This window comes from Lobosporangium transversale (genome assembly GCF_002105155.1).
Source record: "Lobosporangium transversale strain NRRL 3116 chromosome Unknown BCR41scaffold_16, whole genome shotgun sequence".
NCBI lineage: Eukaryota > Fungi > Mortierellomycota > Mortierellomycetes > Mortierellales > Mortierellaceae > Lobosporangium > Lobosporangium transversale.
The window spans coordinates 495,793-514,246 of NW_019028994.1; the positions used below are offsets into that span (position 1 = coordinate 495,793).

General features: G+C 40.8%; 4 protein-coding genes across 4 annotated transcripts; all 4 read right to left on the reverse strand.

The window, feature by feature from the left end:
- Window positions 1-4,516: 4,516 nt before the first annotated feature.
- Window positions 4,517-6,918, reverse strand: BCR41DRAFT_395822 (hypothetical protein; the record flags this gene model as incomplete). Its single annotated transcript, XM_022028758.1, has 2 exons — window positions 4,517-6,352; window positions 6,817-6,918. 2 exons carry the CDS (start codon window positions 6,916-6,918, stop codon window positions 4,517-4,519), a joined length of 1,938 nt encoding a protein of 645 aa, XP_021881930.1.
- An 876-nt stretch (window positions 6,919-7,794) lies between these two features.
- Window positions 7,795-9,346, reverse strand: BCR41DRAFT_386162 (hypothetical protein; the record flags this gene model as incomplete). Its single annotated transcript, XM_022027766.1, has 4 exons — window positions 9,011-9,346; window positions 8,377-8,404; window positions 8,221-8,283; window positions 7,795-7,935 (listed from the first exon to the last, which is right to left on the reverse strand). Exons 1-4 carry the CDS (start codon window positions 9,328-9,330, stop codon window positions 7,795-7,797), a joined length of 552 nt encoding a protein of 183 aa, XP_021881931.1. The 5' UTR covers window positions 9,331-9,346.
- A 1,263-nt stretch (window positions 9,347-10,609) lies between these two features.
- On the reverse strand, window positions 10,610-12,452 carry BCR41DRAFT_352673 (ribosomal protein L36e). Its single transcript, XM_022023993.1, has 3 exons — window positions 12,309-12,452; window positions 11,842-11,973; window positions 10,610-10,705 (listed from the first exon to the last, which is right to left on the reverse strand). The coding sequence occupies exons 1-3, from the start codon at window positions 12,408-12,410 to the stop codon at window positions 10,628-10,630; spliced, it is 312 nt and encodes a 103-aa protein (XP_021881932.1). The 5' UTR covers window positions 12,411-12,452; the 3' UTR covers window positions 10,610-10,627.
- A 298-nt stretch (window positions 12,453-12,750) lies between these two features.
- Window positions 12,751-14,986, reverse strand: BCR41DRAFT_421758 (hypothetical protein). Its single transcript, XM_022030075.1, has 2 exons — window positions 14,163-14,986; window positions 12,751-13,911 (listed from the first exon to the last, which is right to left on the reverse strand). Exons 1-2 carry the CDS (start codon window positions 14,629-14,631, stop codon window positions 12,803-12,805), a joined length of 1,578 nt encoding a protein of 525 aa, XP_021881933.1. The 5' UTR covers window positions 14,632-14,986; the 3' UTR covers window positions 12,751-12,802.
- Window positions 14,987-18,454: the final 3,468 nt, after the last annotated feature.

An 18,454-nucleotide genomic window follows, 5' to 3' on the forward strand; every position in this document is an offset into this window, starting at 1 on the left:
TTCTTGCTAATGGACAAGGTGAACCACTTCCTGAATAGTGACCAGAAAGTGTTACTTGTCCAAGGAGATTCAGGGGCAGGCAAGTCTACATTCAACCGCACACTGGAGCGCACACTCTGGGATGCATACCAGAAGGGACATGGCCGGATTCCACTGTTTATTAACCTTCCAGCTATCGACAAGCCAGAAAAGCAGCTGGTTGCAAAGCAGCTGCGAGACTATGGCTTTACAGACCCACAGATCAAAGAACTGAAGATGAACCGGTCATTCATTCTGATCTGTGATGGATATGACGAGAGCATGCAGACCAATAACCTGTATGTAGCCAACCGGTTGAACCAGCCTGGAGAATGGAAGGCTCAGATGGTGATCAGCTGTCGCAGTGAGTATCTTGGATTGGACTATCGAGATCGGTTCCAGCCTATGAGCCGTAATTACCAAGTAGATGTTGTATTGTTTCAAGAAGCTGTGATTGTGCCATTCTCTGAGGCTCAGATCGATGATTATATCGAACAATATGTCGATACCATAGACCCAATGTGGCAAGTGGAGGACTACCAACGAGCATTCCAGATGGTCCCTAGCCTACAAGACCTTGTGAAGAATCCATTCATGCTATCGATGTCGCTACAAGTACTACCACGGATGGTGGATCCAGATCAAGACATCTCCAATACCAAGATCAAGCGTGTCATACTGTATGATCAGTTTGTTGAGCAGTGGCTCGAACGAGGCAAGAAGCGACTAGGTGAGACACTAAGGCCAGAAGACAGAAGGATGTTCCACAGACTACTGGATGGAGGATTTGCACAGCATGGGATCAAGTATCTTACAGAGCTAGCTGTAGCGATCTATAAGTATCAAGATGGCAATCCAGTGGTGGAGTACTCATCGTACAATGACAAGGGTACGTGGAAAGAAAAACACTTTAGCAAAGAGGATGGAAGGAACCTACTACGCGAGGCTTCCCCGCTGAACCGTACAGGCAGTCAGCATCGGTTCATTCATCGATCTATCCTGGAGTACAGTCTTGTACGAGCGATCTTTGAGCCACAGCTAGTAACGAATACTTCCGTAAAGGATGAGGAAACTAAGGTGGCAACTTCAACTTCTCGTCGACAGAGTATCAGTTCAGTGTTTAGCTTTGAAGGCATAGACATCAAGGAAGATGAACAAGGAATCGATGCAATCAAAGTTGATGAGATGTCGCCTTTAGTATGGAGGAGCTTTGTGGATGAACCATCTATCCTTCAGTTCCTAGAGGATCGCGTTCAACTTGAGGGAGTGTTCAGACAGCAGCTGCACATGTATGTGGAGCTCTCGAAGAGCGATAGCAAGTGGCGAATAGCAGCAGCCAATGCGATGACAATCTTGGTTCGAGCAGGCGAGTCATTCAACGAAGCAGACTTGCGAGGTATCCAGATTCCAGGAGCAGATCTCAGTCGCGGTCTTTTTGAGTATGCTCAACTCCAAGGAGCAGATCTGAGGAAAGCTAAATTACAGAGCTGTTGGCTTCGCGGAGCAGACCTAAGTGGAGCAAAGATGGCAGGAGTACAGTTCGGAGAATGGCCGCACCTTAAAGTCAATGGCGAGTTAACAAGAGGGTCATATTCACCTGATGGGAAGACACTATCTGCAGCTATCAGAGATGAATTACGCAGATATTCAATTACGGTGTATGATACATCAACATGGGAGGAGCTTTGGACTCTGGAGGATAATAGACTCTGCGAATGTTTTATATACTCGCCTGACAGCCGATATATCGCCTCCTGGAGTTATTATGGTGATACTGTTTTGGTTTGGGATATGACGTCAGGAGTATTGATTCACAAGTTGATAGACCATGGACAGGAAATTAGACGTGTAGTATACTCGCCAAGCGGAGATCATCTTGCTTCAGCAGGTAAAGATGGGCCAGTGCGAGTGTGGGACACCCATTTAGGCATACTCATACACAGATTAGAGGGCCATACCGATGCTGTGGCAAGTTTGGCATATTCGCCAGATGGGAAGCAAGTTGCAGCTGGTAGCAAGGATGGAATATTACGAGTGTGGGATGCAGCATCAAGGCAGCAGATACTGATACTCGAGGTTCAGCAGATTGTGTATTCACCTAATAGCCAGGAAATCATTTCTCGCTGTTACGATGATTGCTCCCTGCATGTGTGGGATGTTGCATCTGGTCAAAAAAGAATGGTCTTGACGCATGATGACCGTGTGAGAGACATTCAGTATTCACCTAAAGGGAGATTCGCTGCTTCATTCACCGAGCAGAAAGTATATCAGTGGGATACGCAAACAGGGAAACTTATCCATATCTTTGAAGGATCTACTTATTATATCGCCAACCTTAAGTATTCACCAAATGGGGAGCAAATAGCCACTTGCGACTATGACCACACAGTACGGGTTTGGAATGCAAGGTCAGGACAACTCATGAATACCTTCTATGGCCGCGCTGTGGTATTTAAGGTGGCATACTCACCAAACAGCCATCAGATTGCATCCTTTGACGAATGTGATACAATATGCCTGTGGGATGCACGCTCACAGCAATCTAGTCATGACTCGTATGGTACTTTGGGACCGATCCGTGGCATTAGGGTCTCACCGGATGGAAATCAGATAGCTTCACGCAGTGATTATGATGGGACAGTGCGTATGTGGGATGCATGGACAGGGCAGTCCATTCATGTTTTACAGAGAAGTGATGGATATGCATCCGATATAATGTATTCACCCGATGGTCTGTTGCTTGCTTCGCGCCGTCATGATTCCCCATGGGTCTACCTTTGGGATACTCGAACAGGTCAAGCCGTCCATTATTTGGGACTTCAAAGCGAACAAGGCGATGAGACCTGCGGGGATTTTGACTTCTCGCCTATTGGGGATCAGATTGCCTGTGTCCATAAATCTGGAGATGTAACCATATGGGATACGCAAACAGGAGAACTCACCCATACTCAACAGAGTAATGATGGATATTTCCATTATGTGGCATTCTCGCCCAATGGCCGCCAGATCGCTTTGTGTAAATCAGGCGGCGTTCTCATGGTCTTGTCTATTGAATCGTGGAGCCTTCAGTATGAAGTAGAATCTGAAGGATGTTACCCTTTTATTAGATACTCGCCTGACAGTCGTAAGATCGTGTTCTACGACGGAATTATGGAACACCTGCAAGTACTGAACGCAGAAACAGGTGAACGCTGTTACATAGTGCAGAGTGAGGAACGTGCAGTATTTTCACCATTGGCTTATATTTCAAGGATTGAAAGAGATAAAATCACAGTGATCGATTTGGAATCGGGAGCAGAACTGCATACGCTTGAAGGACATACCCAGGCTGTCGAGGAAGTATCTTATTCGCCTGGTGGGAAGTATATTGCCTCACGCAGTAAGGATGAAACAGTGCGAGTATGGGATCCAGAGACAGGTCATTGTTTAGTTGAAATTCTACCTGAAGGTGGAGAAGTTCAGGCGTTTGCATGGAATACCTTCGAAGAAGATTACTTTCTGATCACAGGATGTTGGGATGGTTCTATTCGGATGTGGCAGATTGTACAGAAGAACAATCAATATAAGTATCGCCTGAAATGGAGCACCAACCAAACGAATCTCAATGCTCACAACATGTGTATTCAAGATGTGGTTGGATTGAGTGAGGTCAACAGTAAGCTCCTGGTGCAACGAGGAGCTATAGGCGAGCACTCCCTTCCATTGGTCATAGAGGAGGCATCTAAGCAAGCTGTAGTCACACCATTAATGACATCCGAGTCCAAGGCTCTCTCCAGTCAAGTAAACCATCGTCAAGGTCCAGTAGAGAGAGCCTCAGATGCAGTGGGTTTGAGAGAAAGAATGCGGTTGACTACAACAATAGCACCAAGTAGGTCGATCAAAGACTACCAGTTCAAATACAGCATGTGCAGTGAATGTAGTTTTGCACATGTCATTTCATGTAGACCTCGCGATTGAATAGATCAATAAGGACAGCATGAGTACTATGGTGAATAAATGCCAAAATAAAGGAATGTTTCCATCTTTTTTTGAATAAGAAAACACACCCAATACGTCCTGAATGGTGATTATTTGTTGTTCTAAAAAAAAAAAAAAAAAAAAAAAAGTAGCAACTATGATGGTAATCTCGATCTGTGATAAAAGGCGACATGAAAGATTTGTGATACTGGCGTTGTCTTCTAGAACAAGGCTGATTGATTCGAGACAAAATATGACTTTAGGACATTTCATTTGATGGCAACTATCTTTGTTGTTTAGAGACAGCTTCTTGTGCCAAAGTGGACAGTAAATTGTAATAAAAACATTTTCTTTAGCCTCTTTCTCTCTTTCTTTTTTATTTAATTTTTATTTTATTTTAGTTTTTTTTTAAAAATGTCTACTAAAACGTTAAAAAAAAAAAAAGCATGCTCATTAATGGAGTAACCTCCAAACGCGTTTTATTTTTTTTATGTATATTTTTTTTTTTTTTTTTTTTTTTTTCTCCTTAGGTTTATATTATTCAGCTATGCCATCCCCATCCTTGAGCTGGATTGCCTTGGACAATAGGAGCCGAGATATTCCGCTTCAAGTCTTCTTCTCTTTGCTTCTTCAGACTCTTGTTGCGATATTTTCTCACCACCAGCATCGCAATACCAACATAGGCAGCTGTTGCCAATCCAACAAATGCTCCAATGATCGCTCCATTCGATACTCCTGACTTTGTATCGTTTCCAGGCGTGACTGCATTAGGATCCCCTGATCCATATTCACCTCCTGCCAATGGGTTACCATGGCTACCGTTTCCATTGCCACCTCCATTGCCACCATTACCGGTTCCGCCACCTCCACCACCGTTCCTTGAATTATTATTACTATTATTATTACTGCTGTTATCCGATGGTGGGTTCTTGCTCAGAGGGAACGATGGATCCACATACTGTCCAAAACTATCCTCACTTGGCTTATACAACTCACTTCCTTCATCCTTTACCATGGTACTCAAGGCCCAATAGCTTGATCTTGGGATTGCAATTGTTGCCAAGATAGAGTCATCCACATTATCAGAGGTCACGATATCGCGTTTCCTTCGATTGCCGCTGTTGTTGTTGTTGTTGTTGTTGTTGCTATTTGTTTGTGACCCATCTCGGATGGCAAGCACTAGGATCCGGTCACTCTCCACATGAAGCAATCGGCTCAGTTGTGCAGGAATGAATGAAACCAATTGAGCTGCGAGGACACCATTGTTGATCACTTGGTAATAGGACACATGTTTGAATCGCAGCTGGACATTGAAAGAGTCCTTGGGGATTTCAGGATCCAAGTTGGGGATCACCACATCAGGAAGGGATGTGCCAGGTGAAGGGATCTCTGTTTCCTTTGGTGGAGCTACAGGCTCAATGGTGGTAGGTAACCAAGGGGTTGTTGTCTTGGTAGGTCTTCGGCGTATTGTCGTAGTGGTGCTATCCGTGGTTGTCGTTGTTGTTGTGGTAGTAGTAGTGGTAGTGGTAGTGGTAGTGGTAGTTGTGGTTGTTGGAATTGGGATTGAAGTGATAGTTGTCACAGATCTGGCGTTGGTCCTAGTCGGGGTCACAGTAGGAGACGAAGGAGAGGTCTCTGAGTTGGTGGCAGAACTAGATTCGGATGGAGATGACGTTGGGGTGGGAACAGCCTCGGTATCGGTGGGACTGACGATGAGGGTGAGTGAGAGGGAAGGCAAAAGATCATCTAATGGTGTCGTAGGGCTCTCTATCGGGCTCGTATCCGTAGGTGATGGCATAACCTCATCACTCGGGCTTGGAACTTCAGGAGAAGGCGACTCTGGTGATGGTGACGCAGGAGACTCTGGCGATGGTGACGCAGGAGAGGGAGAGGGAGAGGGAGAGGGAGAGGGGGATTCAGACGATTCTTCTGGTGAAGGTGAAGATGAAGGTAATGATGAAGAGGTTGAGGGAGAGGGAGCCAATGGGAGAGTAACATCGATGATTCCAACAGGCAATGTGATTCCTGGGTCAGGGCTTGGGCTCTTTCGAGCTGGGATAGCAGTTATAGAGGCCGTGTGGGAAAGAGTGGATGTTGGAGTAGGCTTATCATCATCATGATCTTTTATGGTAGTCGTTCTGGCTCTGGTTCTGGTTCTGGTCCGAGGAGACTGAGTCTTCCTTGGCCTGCGTCTAGAAGAAGTTGTGGTAACGATGGCGGTGGTAGTTGTAGGGCGGCGAGTCCTGGTTCTTGATCGCGAAGTGGTCTTTTCAGGCTTCTTTGAGTCGGGATCGTCAAGTGGATCAAGGTCGATATCAAGGGGCAATTCAAGGCCTCGAGCAGCGATTCTGCCATGTGCGAGATGGTCAGCGACGGCCTATTGGAATAAGAAGGACAGGGCATGAGAGGGGTAATTGTTAGAAATGATATTTAAAAAAAAGTTTTTGTGAAGTAAAATTATGCGCTTTGATAATATGCAAATTCAATTCAAATGAAGGTGTGGAGGGTGATATTTGGATGGATTCAATTTAAATGAGATCCGAAATATCAATTGGGTGGGTACATTCATTAATCGATGTCCTCATCCCACAAGATTGGAAAGGTTGGGGGCCATTCATTCATTCATTTGTCCATATAAAGCAAGATATTGTATTTGTGTATTTTCACTGTAGGAAAGTGAAGAGAGCAAAGGGCAATCTATATACCTTTGGACAGCATCATATCTTATCCAAAATAAACTACAATCTACTACTACAATCTAAGCCGACAGTTTTTTTTTTAATTTGTTTTTTTTTTTTTTTAAAAAAAAGAAAAAGAGAAGGGGACAAGGGAAAAACTTACCATTGCAGAAGAGGTTTCAAGATCAGGAGCAGTAACGGCAGCAGCATTGACGAGAGCCATCACTGCAGTGAGGCCGAGTAGCCAAGGTGTCAGTACACGCATGGTTATTTTAACAGATGAAGCGTTCTGATTGGCTGAACTGTCTAATCTTTTATGCGTTAATATCGCTCTTCTTTTTTATCTTTTCTTTCGTTTTGCCGGTGCTAAAAAGTATTCAGGGCAGAAGAGGAAAGAGAGCTTCTTGGTCAGATTCATGCATTCATGGGAGAATAAGAATGTTAAGAATGATAGGATAACGACGAATTAAAAGATCAAGTTTGAATGTCAAGGAGAGTCAAGTTGTGGATATGCAAGGGCGAGATGGATTTGATAAGCCCAATTGAAAGGAGGGGGGGGAAATATTCGCGTAATAACGGTCCCATTGACCAAAAAAAAAAATTCATCAAGAATTGACTGAATTACATGAGATCAGAGCAATGTCACAGGAGTATAGGCTGAGAAGAGAGAAAGGAAGAGAGAAAAAGGTGAAGGAGAAGGAGAAAGGGGAAAAGGAGGGGGTCGTTACAGGGTGGGAATGAATTAGGAATTCAAAGCACCGAGAAGGAATGGAAAGGAAAGGGAAGGGGGATTGTCTCAGGAGTGTGAGAGAGTGAAAGAGTGAGTAAGTGAGAGATGAGAAGGGGGAGGAGTGGAAAAAGGGGGGGATGGAGAGAAAGGGGAATGGAATGGCACCCGATGGCCAGGTTGTCAAAGAGATTGATTGAGAAAGAGAGAGAGAGAGAAAGAGACACGAAGGAGAAGATTAGAAGAAAGAGAAAGAGAAAAGAGAAGAGAGAGAGAGAGAGAGAGAGAAAGGAATGAGCATTGGGACCATTGGGACCATTGACCTGTTCCTGATATTACCAGATGGAAGACATTATTCACCAACACACACACACACACACAAAATTCCCATTGATTGCATGCAAAAGCATTTATTTACTCCATGTCATGTCCATCCATGTCCATGTTCATGTCTCCCATGGGCCCATGGGATGGATATACAACATCGTCTTGTTTACCCCAACGCAGTAACACTGTGGAAAGGTAGCCGTGGCAACAATGAAATCTCATTTCAACCTTAAAATAAAATAAAATAAAATAAAATAAAAACGAAAAAAATGAGAGCAAAAGAGTATTTTTATTTTATATATTTTTGGGCGCATTGAAATAAGAAAAAGAAAAAAAACTCTTTTCTTTTCTTTTCTTTTCTTTTCTATTTCTTTTCTATTTCTTTTCTATTTCTTTTCTTTTCTCTTCTTTTTCTTTTTTTTATTTTCTACATCTCTAATAATCAAGGGGAAACAATGAACAGTTCAAGAAGAGATAATAGCGAAAGGATATCTTCTTTGTCTTTTTACAGACCTGTTCATCTTCATTCACTACATTCTTGACACACGCACTGATAACCAGCTCGCATTGGGCCGTCTTTTTACGGCGATATAAAAAATAAAAAAAGAGAGCACTTTTATTTTACGGTGGCGGATCAAAGTAAAACGTTTTTTTTTTTTTTTGCTGAACCTGAACCTTGCCTACTTTTGGGGGCCATCTTTATCATTCACGTATAATGTTATATATATTTATATTTATATTTATATATATATATACAGCAAATGAAAATCAAAATGAAATGCCATTGCCATTCATATTCATATTCAACTCGATCCTCTTCCCTTTTCCTTACAATCACTTTGTCAACAACTCGCTTGTCTCGGAAAGAGAAAAATAGAGCAGAAGAGACAAAAAAAAAAAGAGAGATAGAAAGAGCGGATGAATACAAATAAAAGACTTGAATGCACGCGAAACATTACAGATTACGCATTTATATTTATATTTATATTTATTTTTGCTTGTGTACAAAGAGTCTAAGGCGCCATCTCCGGAAAATAACGCCACTTTTTTTTATTTGCTTTTTGATCACTTTCACATTACAAAAAAGGGTTCTTTGTCTAGAACGTGTTTTCTGTCGATGTAAAGGTAAGCAGTATCCAATATCCAGCACCGAGCTGGGCTGGGGGGTAAAGAGGCTGAGGGAAGGGAGAGCGGCGGGAGGAGTGAGGGGAGAGGAGAGGGTACCCTAAAATGGGCGCGTATGGTCCAGCCATTTCGATAAAATGTACAGATACATGTTTATGAATATGTATTGAGTATTTACATGGATAAAAAGGATAATTGAGAGCATTCAACAGAAATTGCAATCAAACGGCTTCTGTATGTCTCGCGTCGTATTTCTAAGCAGAAGCATATCGAATCTCTCCCAGGCTGTACACACATGTACATGTACTCTGCACATCCCGTCTGTCTGTCTGTCCATCTGTCTATCTGTCCATTACTTTGTCTGATATCTCTATCTATCTGTCTGTCTATCTGTCTGTCCATCTGTCTGCCTGTCTGCCTGTCTGCCTGTCTGTCTGTCTGTCTGTCCATCTGTCTGCCTGTCTGCCTGTCTGCCTGTCTGTCTGTCTGTCTGTCCATCTGTCTGCCTGTCTGCCTGTCTGCCTGTCTGTCTGTCTGTCTGTCTATCTGTCTGTCTGTATGTCTGCCTGCCTGTCTGTCTGCTCGATATCAAAAAAGAACAAAAATGAATGGCTTTTTTTTAATAAAACGCTATAGACCTATAGAACGTGCAAAAATATACCGCGGAGAATGCAAGGGAAAAAAAAGACTCATTTCAATCGGGTAAAAAAAAAATAAAAAAAAAAAGCTATGATAATCCAATCCACAGTCGACTTTGTTTGGTTCTTTTTTTTTTTTTTTTTTTTTTTATCTCTCCATTCTCCATCGGGACCATGCATGGCATGGCGCCTTTTTTTTTTTTTTTTTTTTTTTTTTTTTGCCCTATTTTTATACACCCTTTTAGCATTCTTGCTTAGGAAATGAATTAAAGCAGTAAAAACCTATTGGACCAAATCCTCTTTTCCTTCTCTCTCTCCTTCTCCTCTCTTCTCTCTCTCTCTTCTCTCTCTCTCTCTCTCTCAATAGTTGTATGTATTAACAACTTGCAACTTTTTTTTTTTCTTTTTCTTGTCTCGCTTCATCGTTTTTATCTTTTACTCAACTTGCGACTGATTTACTTTCCAGGCTCACATTGATTCATTTATATAGATATAATATATATGTTATACGATAACTAACTTTCAGAATAAATATAATATTGCCAGAAATCACTTGAGTTTGAATCGTATGAAGAACAACTTTTTGTGGTGATATATATTATATATTTATATGTATCTCTTTGAAGTTGGACGCTTGCAAGTTGCAGCTATTGCAATCTTAGGGATAGAGAGACCCTTGTAAGAAAAGGAAAAAAAAAAAAAAAAAAACAAATACGCACAGCTGAATTAACATTAATATGTAAAAAAAAAAAGATCAAGTTGAAACTCAATGGCTCCGTGCCTCCTGGACTTGGTGGCGGAATCTACACGTGATCATATCTCCACATCACAATCCAACCCTACTTTCTACTTTCTACTCTCTACTCTCTACATTGCATCTTTCTTTTTTACAACCCTAAGAAAAAAAAAAAAATATTTAATGAATATCTGATTAACAGATATATTATATGGAGCAGATCAGGACGATTAATGACCAACAACAACATGACATGTTCTACACTAAAAACGATCTTTTTTTTTTTTTTTTTTTTTTTTTTAAATTGTTTTTATTTCATTAAATGCTTTATATGTTTTCTTTTTTCTTTTCTTTTCTTCCATAAGAAAGAAAGAAAAGAAAGAAAAAAAAAAAAAAAAAAAAAAGGTGAGGCGTCTTGCTTTTAGTGGGCACGACGAGACTCGGCAATGACATTGGTCATCTCCTCGACCTTTTTCTTGGCACGGAGGAAAGTTCCAAGCTATTATTCGTGAAGAAAATAACATTTAATGAAATGAAGAGAAAAGAAAGGGGACAAGAGGTTAGCGACTAGTGCATCTTTTTTTTTTTTTTTTCTTTTTCCTTTTTCAAAAAAGAAAAAAAAAAAAAAAAAAAAAAGGCTCCAAAATAATCTCAGTTTGTCGTAGAATAGTAGCTAATAACTTGTTGTTGGTATTGTTGTTGTTGCTTAGTTTGTCGCTTTGTTGCTTTATAAAGTTGTTTGCAACATTGCAACAACATACATTCCAGATCCTTTCAATGACAGTTTTATCCAAGCTGAGAACTGCTCCTCTCCCATGAAGAAGATCATGAAGACAAAATAAATAAATAAATAAATAAATCCATGCTCTCGCTCCTATGATCCACCTGCGTCTTATTATCGATTCAATTGATCGACAGTGATCAAAAAGGTGATTGATTGGTATAAAGAATATACAAATAAAAAGAGTGAAAGTTGAATGCTGTCGAGAGTTCCTAGTCCATATTGTTTTTTCCTTTTCTTTTTGCATCATTTGAATATCGTCGAACAAAAAAATAATGAAGAAAAACGTTGGGAAGTTGCTGATTTCCAATTGATGGAGTATTTAAAAAACTGTACACTGTTCAGAATAATAATATACAATCGAATAATAATAATAATAAAAAAAAGTCGCCCTTGATTGACGCATAGTAAAAAGTAGGGGGAAAAAAAAAAGAGTCCTGTCAAATAACAAACTGGTGAATGAAAAACCAGACTGCTGGTGCTGTTGTCGTTAACTTTTAACTCCTCTTGTCCAACAAAAAAAAAAAGAGTAGACATTTGTTTGCTGCGTATAAAGAGCTGGTCTGTAATGACTCTTTCTTTCTTTTTTTTTCAATATATCCGGTTCTAATGCCCTGCTATTGATCAGATGCATCCTGATGGAGTGTTCATGAAAAAAAAAAAGAGCTCCCTGTGATCCTGTTCATCCATTAATTGTTGTTTCGCTCTGCAAAATAAAAAAAAAAAAAAAAAAAAAAAAGGCCCCGTTTCTACTATCACTTTGGTTGCAGCCAAGTAGTCCTGTTTGCTTTTTTTTTTTTTGTTTGTTTGTTTGTTCGTTCGTTCGCTTGTTCGTTCGTTTAGTTGTTACGTACTCTCTTCTTAGCGAGCTTACGGGCACGCTTATCCTTGGAGTTCTTGATCAATTCCATGATGCGGCGCTCATAAGGAGCAAAGCCAGCGACCTCACGAATGATCGAGCGGACAAAAATGACACGCTTGCCAGCCTAACAATTCATCAGCATAAAAATGAATAAATCGGCGATGGGCGTCAATTAAGTGATTTCGGACATGATTTTTTTTTTAAAAAAAAAAAAAAAAAAAAAAAAGAAAAGTCGTAATGACTGAAGACTGATTGATGTTGGGTTCGGAATGAATGCTGGTGGATGATGGTCATGTCCTGCTAATGATTTTTTTTTTTTTTTTTTTTTTTTTCCTGAGTCTTTTTCCATTTTTGTTAATTTGTTGCTGTTGTTTTTTGGATATACTTTTTTCTGCAAGTCGATCCATCCATCGATCCCTTCTTCTTATATTATATTATATATCCACCCATCCAACTTACAACACCCTTCTTGTAGGAGATGGGAGTCTTCAACTCACGAAGAGTGGTGATGTGTCCACGGTTCTGACCCGATCTGATTCCGGTTTTCTGGGTTGCGGCCATTTTGCTTAACAAAAAATAGTTTTAACGCAAGAGAAGGGAAATCTCTTCCCACTCTGTCACATTGGCTTAGCTCACCCGTAAATTTTTTTTTTTTAAATCAGGCCCCTTAAAGCACACATTGTCACAATGATTTTTACCCTTCAATTTTTGTGTGCAACACAACATTGATGATGATCCATTCAATTTGATAATTGATAATGTCAACAAAATTTTATGTAGATACTTTTTTTAATTGACAAAAATGATATATGCTACAATGTCGTAATGCAGTGTTGATGAATATGAGGGATATACTAAAGGATTGGGGTAACGAAAGAAGTTGACGGTTTTGTAATGGTATCGTTAACAAAAATAATAAAATGAAGGAAAGGAAAGGATACAAAAAAAAAAAATTAAGGAGAACCAGACGCAGTACTCGAATAATCAGGAGGAAGATGAGGTAACGGTTCCTCTGGAGGCATGGAGACATAAGGCGGTGGCCCCTGACTTCGGAGTCTACTCAAGATTGGCTGCAAGATACCAGATCGGCTTACTCCTCCTCCTGCTCGTTCAGTCATTACTGGAGTAGGCGTCAATGCTGCTGTTGTTGTTGTCGTGGTAGTGGTGGTGGTAGCAGTGTTTGTGTCTGGAGAAGGAGAAAGGGAGGGAGAAGAAGGTGGTGGAGCGGCAAAGGAGAGGATAGGGACAAGCATAGTGTGATCTGATACAGACGCTGACATGGGTGTTGATAAGGCAGAATGAGAATAAGAACCGGAGGGGCTTGAAGATCGAGAATCAATAATAGGGGGCAGAAGCGTTGATGAGGACATTGTTTGTGAACGACGTCCAGAAGAACGGGTATTGTTACTGCCTCTGCCCGTAAGACCTGCTGCTGTTCGAAGGATGGACATGTGTCTACCACCATTGAGCCTAAATACTGGTGACGGCGCACTGATGACAGATCTAGACCTAAACCTTGGTCTAGACACGTTACTGTCTAGGTCGTTGTTACTGTTACTGTTGTTTCCACTGTTATTGTTGCTGTCGACCATACCAGCCTGTTCGACATAGTTTTGATCTGTCACGTGGTGGGAATTGGGCAAAATTGTCAATCGAGGGGTGATATCAATAGTTGAGGATGAGGATGAGGATGAGGATGAGGATGAGGATAAGGACGAGGATAAGGATGAGGACAAGGGCGAGGTGGGGGAGCATGTGGTGATGGTGGTGGTAGTGGTAGTGGTAGTGATGGTGTGAAGAATAGGCCTATTACCAGCGGCATTATCAACGGCGGTAGGAATCGTAGGGACTGCAGTGGCATTAGCAGGTCCATTTGTGTCAGTGAGAAGACCCGTTCGTGAAGATGTGGAACCGGATGCAGTATGACCACGGAGTTGTTGCTGTTGCAGTGGATGGTGACAACGAGGGATGTAATAGACATGGTCCGGATAAACCACAGCCATGTCTGCCTCAACAAGAGGCTGATCTAAACTGTAGGCGCGGTATTGCGGAGGAGGACAGACTAAATAAACAAAAAAAAAAAAAAGTTCTTGTGTAAGCGTTTTGTTATTTTCCGCGCAAGTGCCATTGTTATTTGTCATGGTGATGTCAATTTAACATTTGGACATTTGGAGGGTAAAAAAAGTTGAGAGCAATTACGACAAAGTGTGGAAAATAAAAAAAAGGACGCAGGTACATCAATAGTAGCAAAAGGGAGAAGAGAACTCTCGAAAAGAATACTGATAAGGAAAATCTTTTTTTTCTTAGTCTTACCATCGTCATCCTCGGGACGGTAGGTGGAAGTATATTGAGTACCGCCCATACCATTGGATGTACCTGCACCTAATTCTGCATCTCGATCTTCTCTTTCGAGTCTACGACGACGACGATCTCTTCGAATCAAATGGGTGATGTAAAAGACTGCAATCACAAACCCCAAGACTGCAATCGCATAGAACACTGTTTGTACAGAGACACCGGTATCGCTGTTGTAGGGTGGCTGTCTGGCTGAGCCGGTAGAGCCTGGTCTGAAGGGATATGTTGGGGTAACGGTGTTGTTCCAACTGGGGTAGCCATTAGCAGGTGGTGTTGGTAGTAAAAGTCTTGTTGAAGTTGGCCTTGGTGTTGCTGTATCTGTTGAAGGGATTATTGATGAGGATTCTGATGAAACATTGGGTGTGCGTGTTGCTATGGCTATTGGGCCCGAGTCGATAGTTGTTACAGGAACAGCGTGGCTGGACATGGTGATAGGGTTATTCTAGTATTATTATTTTATATACAGTTTACAATTTACAATGGTTCCAAATGGAGAGTGAAAAGAAATAATAATAATAATAAAATAAAATAAAATAAAAAAAAGTCCGCCATGCGGTGTTCTAGAGTCTGAACGTGTTGATCAGCAAGAGGGAAGAGGATAGGACAAGTTCAAAGATGAGAGGATTGTGAGGAAGTGGAAGTGGAAGAAAGAGTAAAAGTGAAGAGTGAAGAGTGAAGAGTGAAAGATAAGAGGAAAGGAGAGTGAAAAGGGAAAAAGTAAATAAAAAGTAAATAAAAAGGATAAAAAGGGAACAAAAGAAAAGACTGTGCTTTTGCTGATCAATCAACCCATAAAAAAAATAAAAAATAAAAAATAAAAAATAAAAAAAAAAGAAAACAAAAAAGTGAACGGACCAAGAAGGAAGAAAAAAAAAGAAAAAAAAAAAAATGAGACAGGGACAGATCTTTATGGAAAGTACGCATTTGCATTTGTTTGTTTGTTTGCAAATGTGCGTATCGATGTTCGATATTTAAACAATGCCAACACACATCCTATGCAAGGAAGACGTGTTGTTTGTGTCATCCTTTCTTTTTTTTTCTTTTTCTTTTTCTTCCTTCCTTCCTTTTCTTTTCTTTCCTTCCCTTTCCTTTCTTTTCCTTCTTTTATTCTTCCCAGCCCATTTATCAAGGCGGAATAATAAAACACACCTTATTTCTGTCCCTGCTATTCATGGAGGGATCTGAGAGAGTGTGGAGGCATTGACGTCCGTGCAGGGTCCCTTTTTTATTTTTATTTTTATTTTTATTTTTATTTTTATTTTTATTTTTATTTTTATTTTTATTTTTATTTTTATTTTTATTTTTATTTTTATTTTTATTTTTATTTTTATTTTTATTTTTATTTTTATTTTATTCTTATTTTAATTCGATGTCTCATTTTATTTTACTTTTTTATTTTTAAACCCCTGCCTGAATTAGTACAGCACGTACATGGCACATCACCGCCACTTGCAATCAGAAACAAACGGCAAATCGGAACCCTATCCTTCGGACCTTCCTATCAATCGGACAAGGCGAGGCTTTATTTGTAAAGACAACTAGCTGTGCAGCTTAAAGATGATTTCTCCGTGTCATCTAAAATAAATAGCATGACGACTCAGCAAAGCCCTCCTTCTTTATACTTCTTCATATAAGAGATAGATATGCATATACGTAGGCAAAGGGCGCGCGGGGGACGCGGTCCTGTCATGATATTTATAATTCTTTTGCTCAGTTTCGGATCATGGTAGATATAAATATATACAAATACACCATACACAGCCATTTGGAATACGAATCTTCTACTTTTTCCTGTTCATTCACCTTCATAGCCCTTCCTTTTCCACCTAAATATACCCCCTATTCAGTAGTCATCATCATATTCTGTATCTTCTTCTAAATATTAACCAGCTCAGTCCCTAACCAGCTCTTCATTAATCACAGACACTTTGTCCATTAAACAAGAAAAAAATAGAAGCTTTTATTTTATTAATTCTACAATAGTTGGGGAAAGGTATTTTGATAAAACTAACAACCTATTGCTTGAAAGGTGAATCAATATTCGAACCCGCAAAGAGAATTGTAATCCAAATGACTATTGATCGAAAAGAAAAAAAAAAAAAAAAAAAAAAAAAAACTTCTGAATGTCCCTGATGGTCAATCATCTGCGCGATGCCGCCTCCTAAAGCAATACCCAAGGCCATTTCCATCCGATCGAAACGACTCTTTTATTTCATTTTATTTTTCATTATAAATGGTGGTGGAATGCTGATACACTTGACCTGTTGTCCCAAAAGTAATCAGGACACACATGTCACACCATGATTCACATAAAACTATGTATTCGTATCGAAAAAACGCATTGGTTGATGCTCGTTTAATATTGAAGAGTAAATTATAGTCGTCCCTCTTGGGCATATTGACTGCATCTCCTGCTTATTCAAAAATTACACAAGCATGCCTTCGGTTATAACCTTTATTCACAATAATACACATCCTGCTTTTTTTTTATCTTCTCAATCGCAAGGTCCACATGAAATGACATGTGCAAAACCACATTCATTACACATGCTGTATTTGAACTGGTAGTCTTTGATCGACCTACTTGGTGCTGCTGTTGTAGTCAACCGCATTCTTTCTCTCAAACCCACTGCATCTGAGGCTCTCTCTACTGGATCTTGATGATTCACCTGACTGGAAAAAACCTTGGACTCGGATGTCATTAATGGTGTGACTACAGCTTGCTTAGATACCTCCTCTATGACCAATGGAAGGGAGTGCTCGCCTATAGCTCCTCGTTGCACCAAGAGCTTACTGTTGACTTCACTCAATCCAACCACATCTTGAATACACATGTTGCGAGCATTGAGAATCGTTTGGTTGGTGCTCCATTTCAGGCGATACTTATATTGATTGTTCTTCTGTACAATCTGCCACATCCGAATAGTACCATCTTCACATCCTGTGATCAGAAAGTAGTCTTCTTCGAAGGTATTCCATGCAAACGCCTCAACATCTTCACCTTCAGGTAGGATTTCAACTAAACAATGACCTGTCTCTGGATCCCATACTCGCACTGTCTTATCATAACTACGTGAGGCAATATACTTCCCATCAGGCGAATAAGATACCTCCTTTATCCAATGGGTATGTCCTTCAAGCGTATGCAGTTCTGCTCCCGATTCCAAATCGATCACTGTGATTTTATCTTTTTCATCCCCTGAAATGTAAGCCATCTCTCGATAACATGGTGAAAATACTGCACATTGCCCACTCTCCGTTATGTAACAGCGTTCACCTGTTTCTGCGTTCAGTAATTGCAGAGGTCCATTAAATTTGTAGTAGAACACGATCTTACGATTGTCAGGCGAGTATCCAATAAAAGGGCTACATCCTTCAGATTCTACTTCATACTGAAGGCTCCACGATTCGATAGACAAGACCATGAGAACGCCACTTGATTTACACAAAGCGATCTGGCGGCCATTGGGCGAGAATGCTACATATTCAAAGTATTCATCGTTGCTCTGCTGAGTATGGGTGAGTTCTCCTGTTTGTGTATCCCATATGGTTACATCTCCAGATCCATGAACACAGGCAATTTGGTCCCCAATAGGTGAGAAGGCAAAGCCGTTGCAGATCTCATCGCCTTGTTCGCCTTGGAGCTCCAAATAATGGACGGCTTGGCCTGTTTGAGTATCCCAAAGGTAGACCCATGGGGAATGAAAACGGCGAGAAGCAAGCAACAGACCATCAGCTGAATACATGATATCGGATACATATCCATCGCTCTGTAAAACATGAATGGACTGCCCTGTCCATGCATCCCACATACGCACTGTCTGATCACCATTGCTTGAAGCTATCTGCTTTCCATCTGGTGAGACTCTAATGCCATGGATCGGCCCCAAATTACCATATAAGACATGACTAGATTGCTGTGAGCGTGCATCCCACAGGCATATTGTATCAGATCTGCTAAAGGATGCAATCTGATGGCTGTTTGGTGAGTATGCCACCCGATATATCGCAGCGCGGCCATAAAAGGTATTAATGAGTTGCCCTGATCTCGTGTCCCAAACCCATACTGTGCGGTCGTCACTGCAAGCGGCTATTTGCTCCCCATTTGGTGAATACTTTAGGTCGGTGATATGAGTTAATCCTTCAAAGATATGGATAAGTTTCCCTGTTTGCGTATCCCACTGATATACTTTCTGCTCGGTGAATGAAGCAGCGAATCTCCCTTTAGGTGAATACTGAATGCCTTTCAC

Bases quoted from the DNA above. Each gene is read 5' to 3' on its own strand.
- BCR41DRAFT_421758 (XM_022030075.1), bottom strand. From the start codon at position 14,631: ATGTCCAGCCACGCTGTTCCTGTAACAACTATCGACTCGGGCCCAATA. The intron at 13,912-14,162 runs GTAAGACTAAGA...TTGTTTATTTAG, and splicing joins CCGTCCCGAGGATGACGATG to TCTGTCCTCCTCCGCAATAC.
- BCR41DRAFT_352673 (XM_022023993.1), bottom strand. From the start codon at position 12,410: ATGGCCGCAACCCAGAAAACCGGAATCAGATCGGGTCAGAACCGTGGA. The intron at 11,974-12,308 runs GTAAGTTGGATG...ATGAATTGTTAG, and splicing joins TCTCCTACAAGAAGGGTGTT to GCTGGCAAGCGTGTCATTTT. The intron at 10,706-11,841 runs GTACGTAACAAC...CACGAATAATAG, and splicing joins GTAAGCTCGCTAAGAAGAGA to CTTGGAACTTTCCTCCGTGC.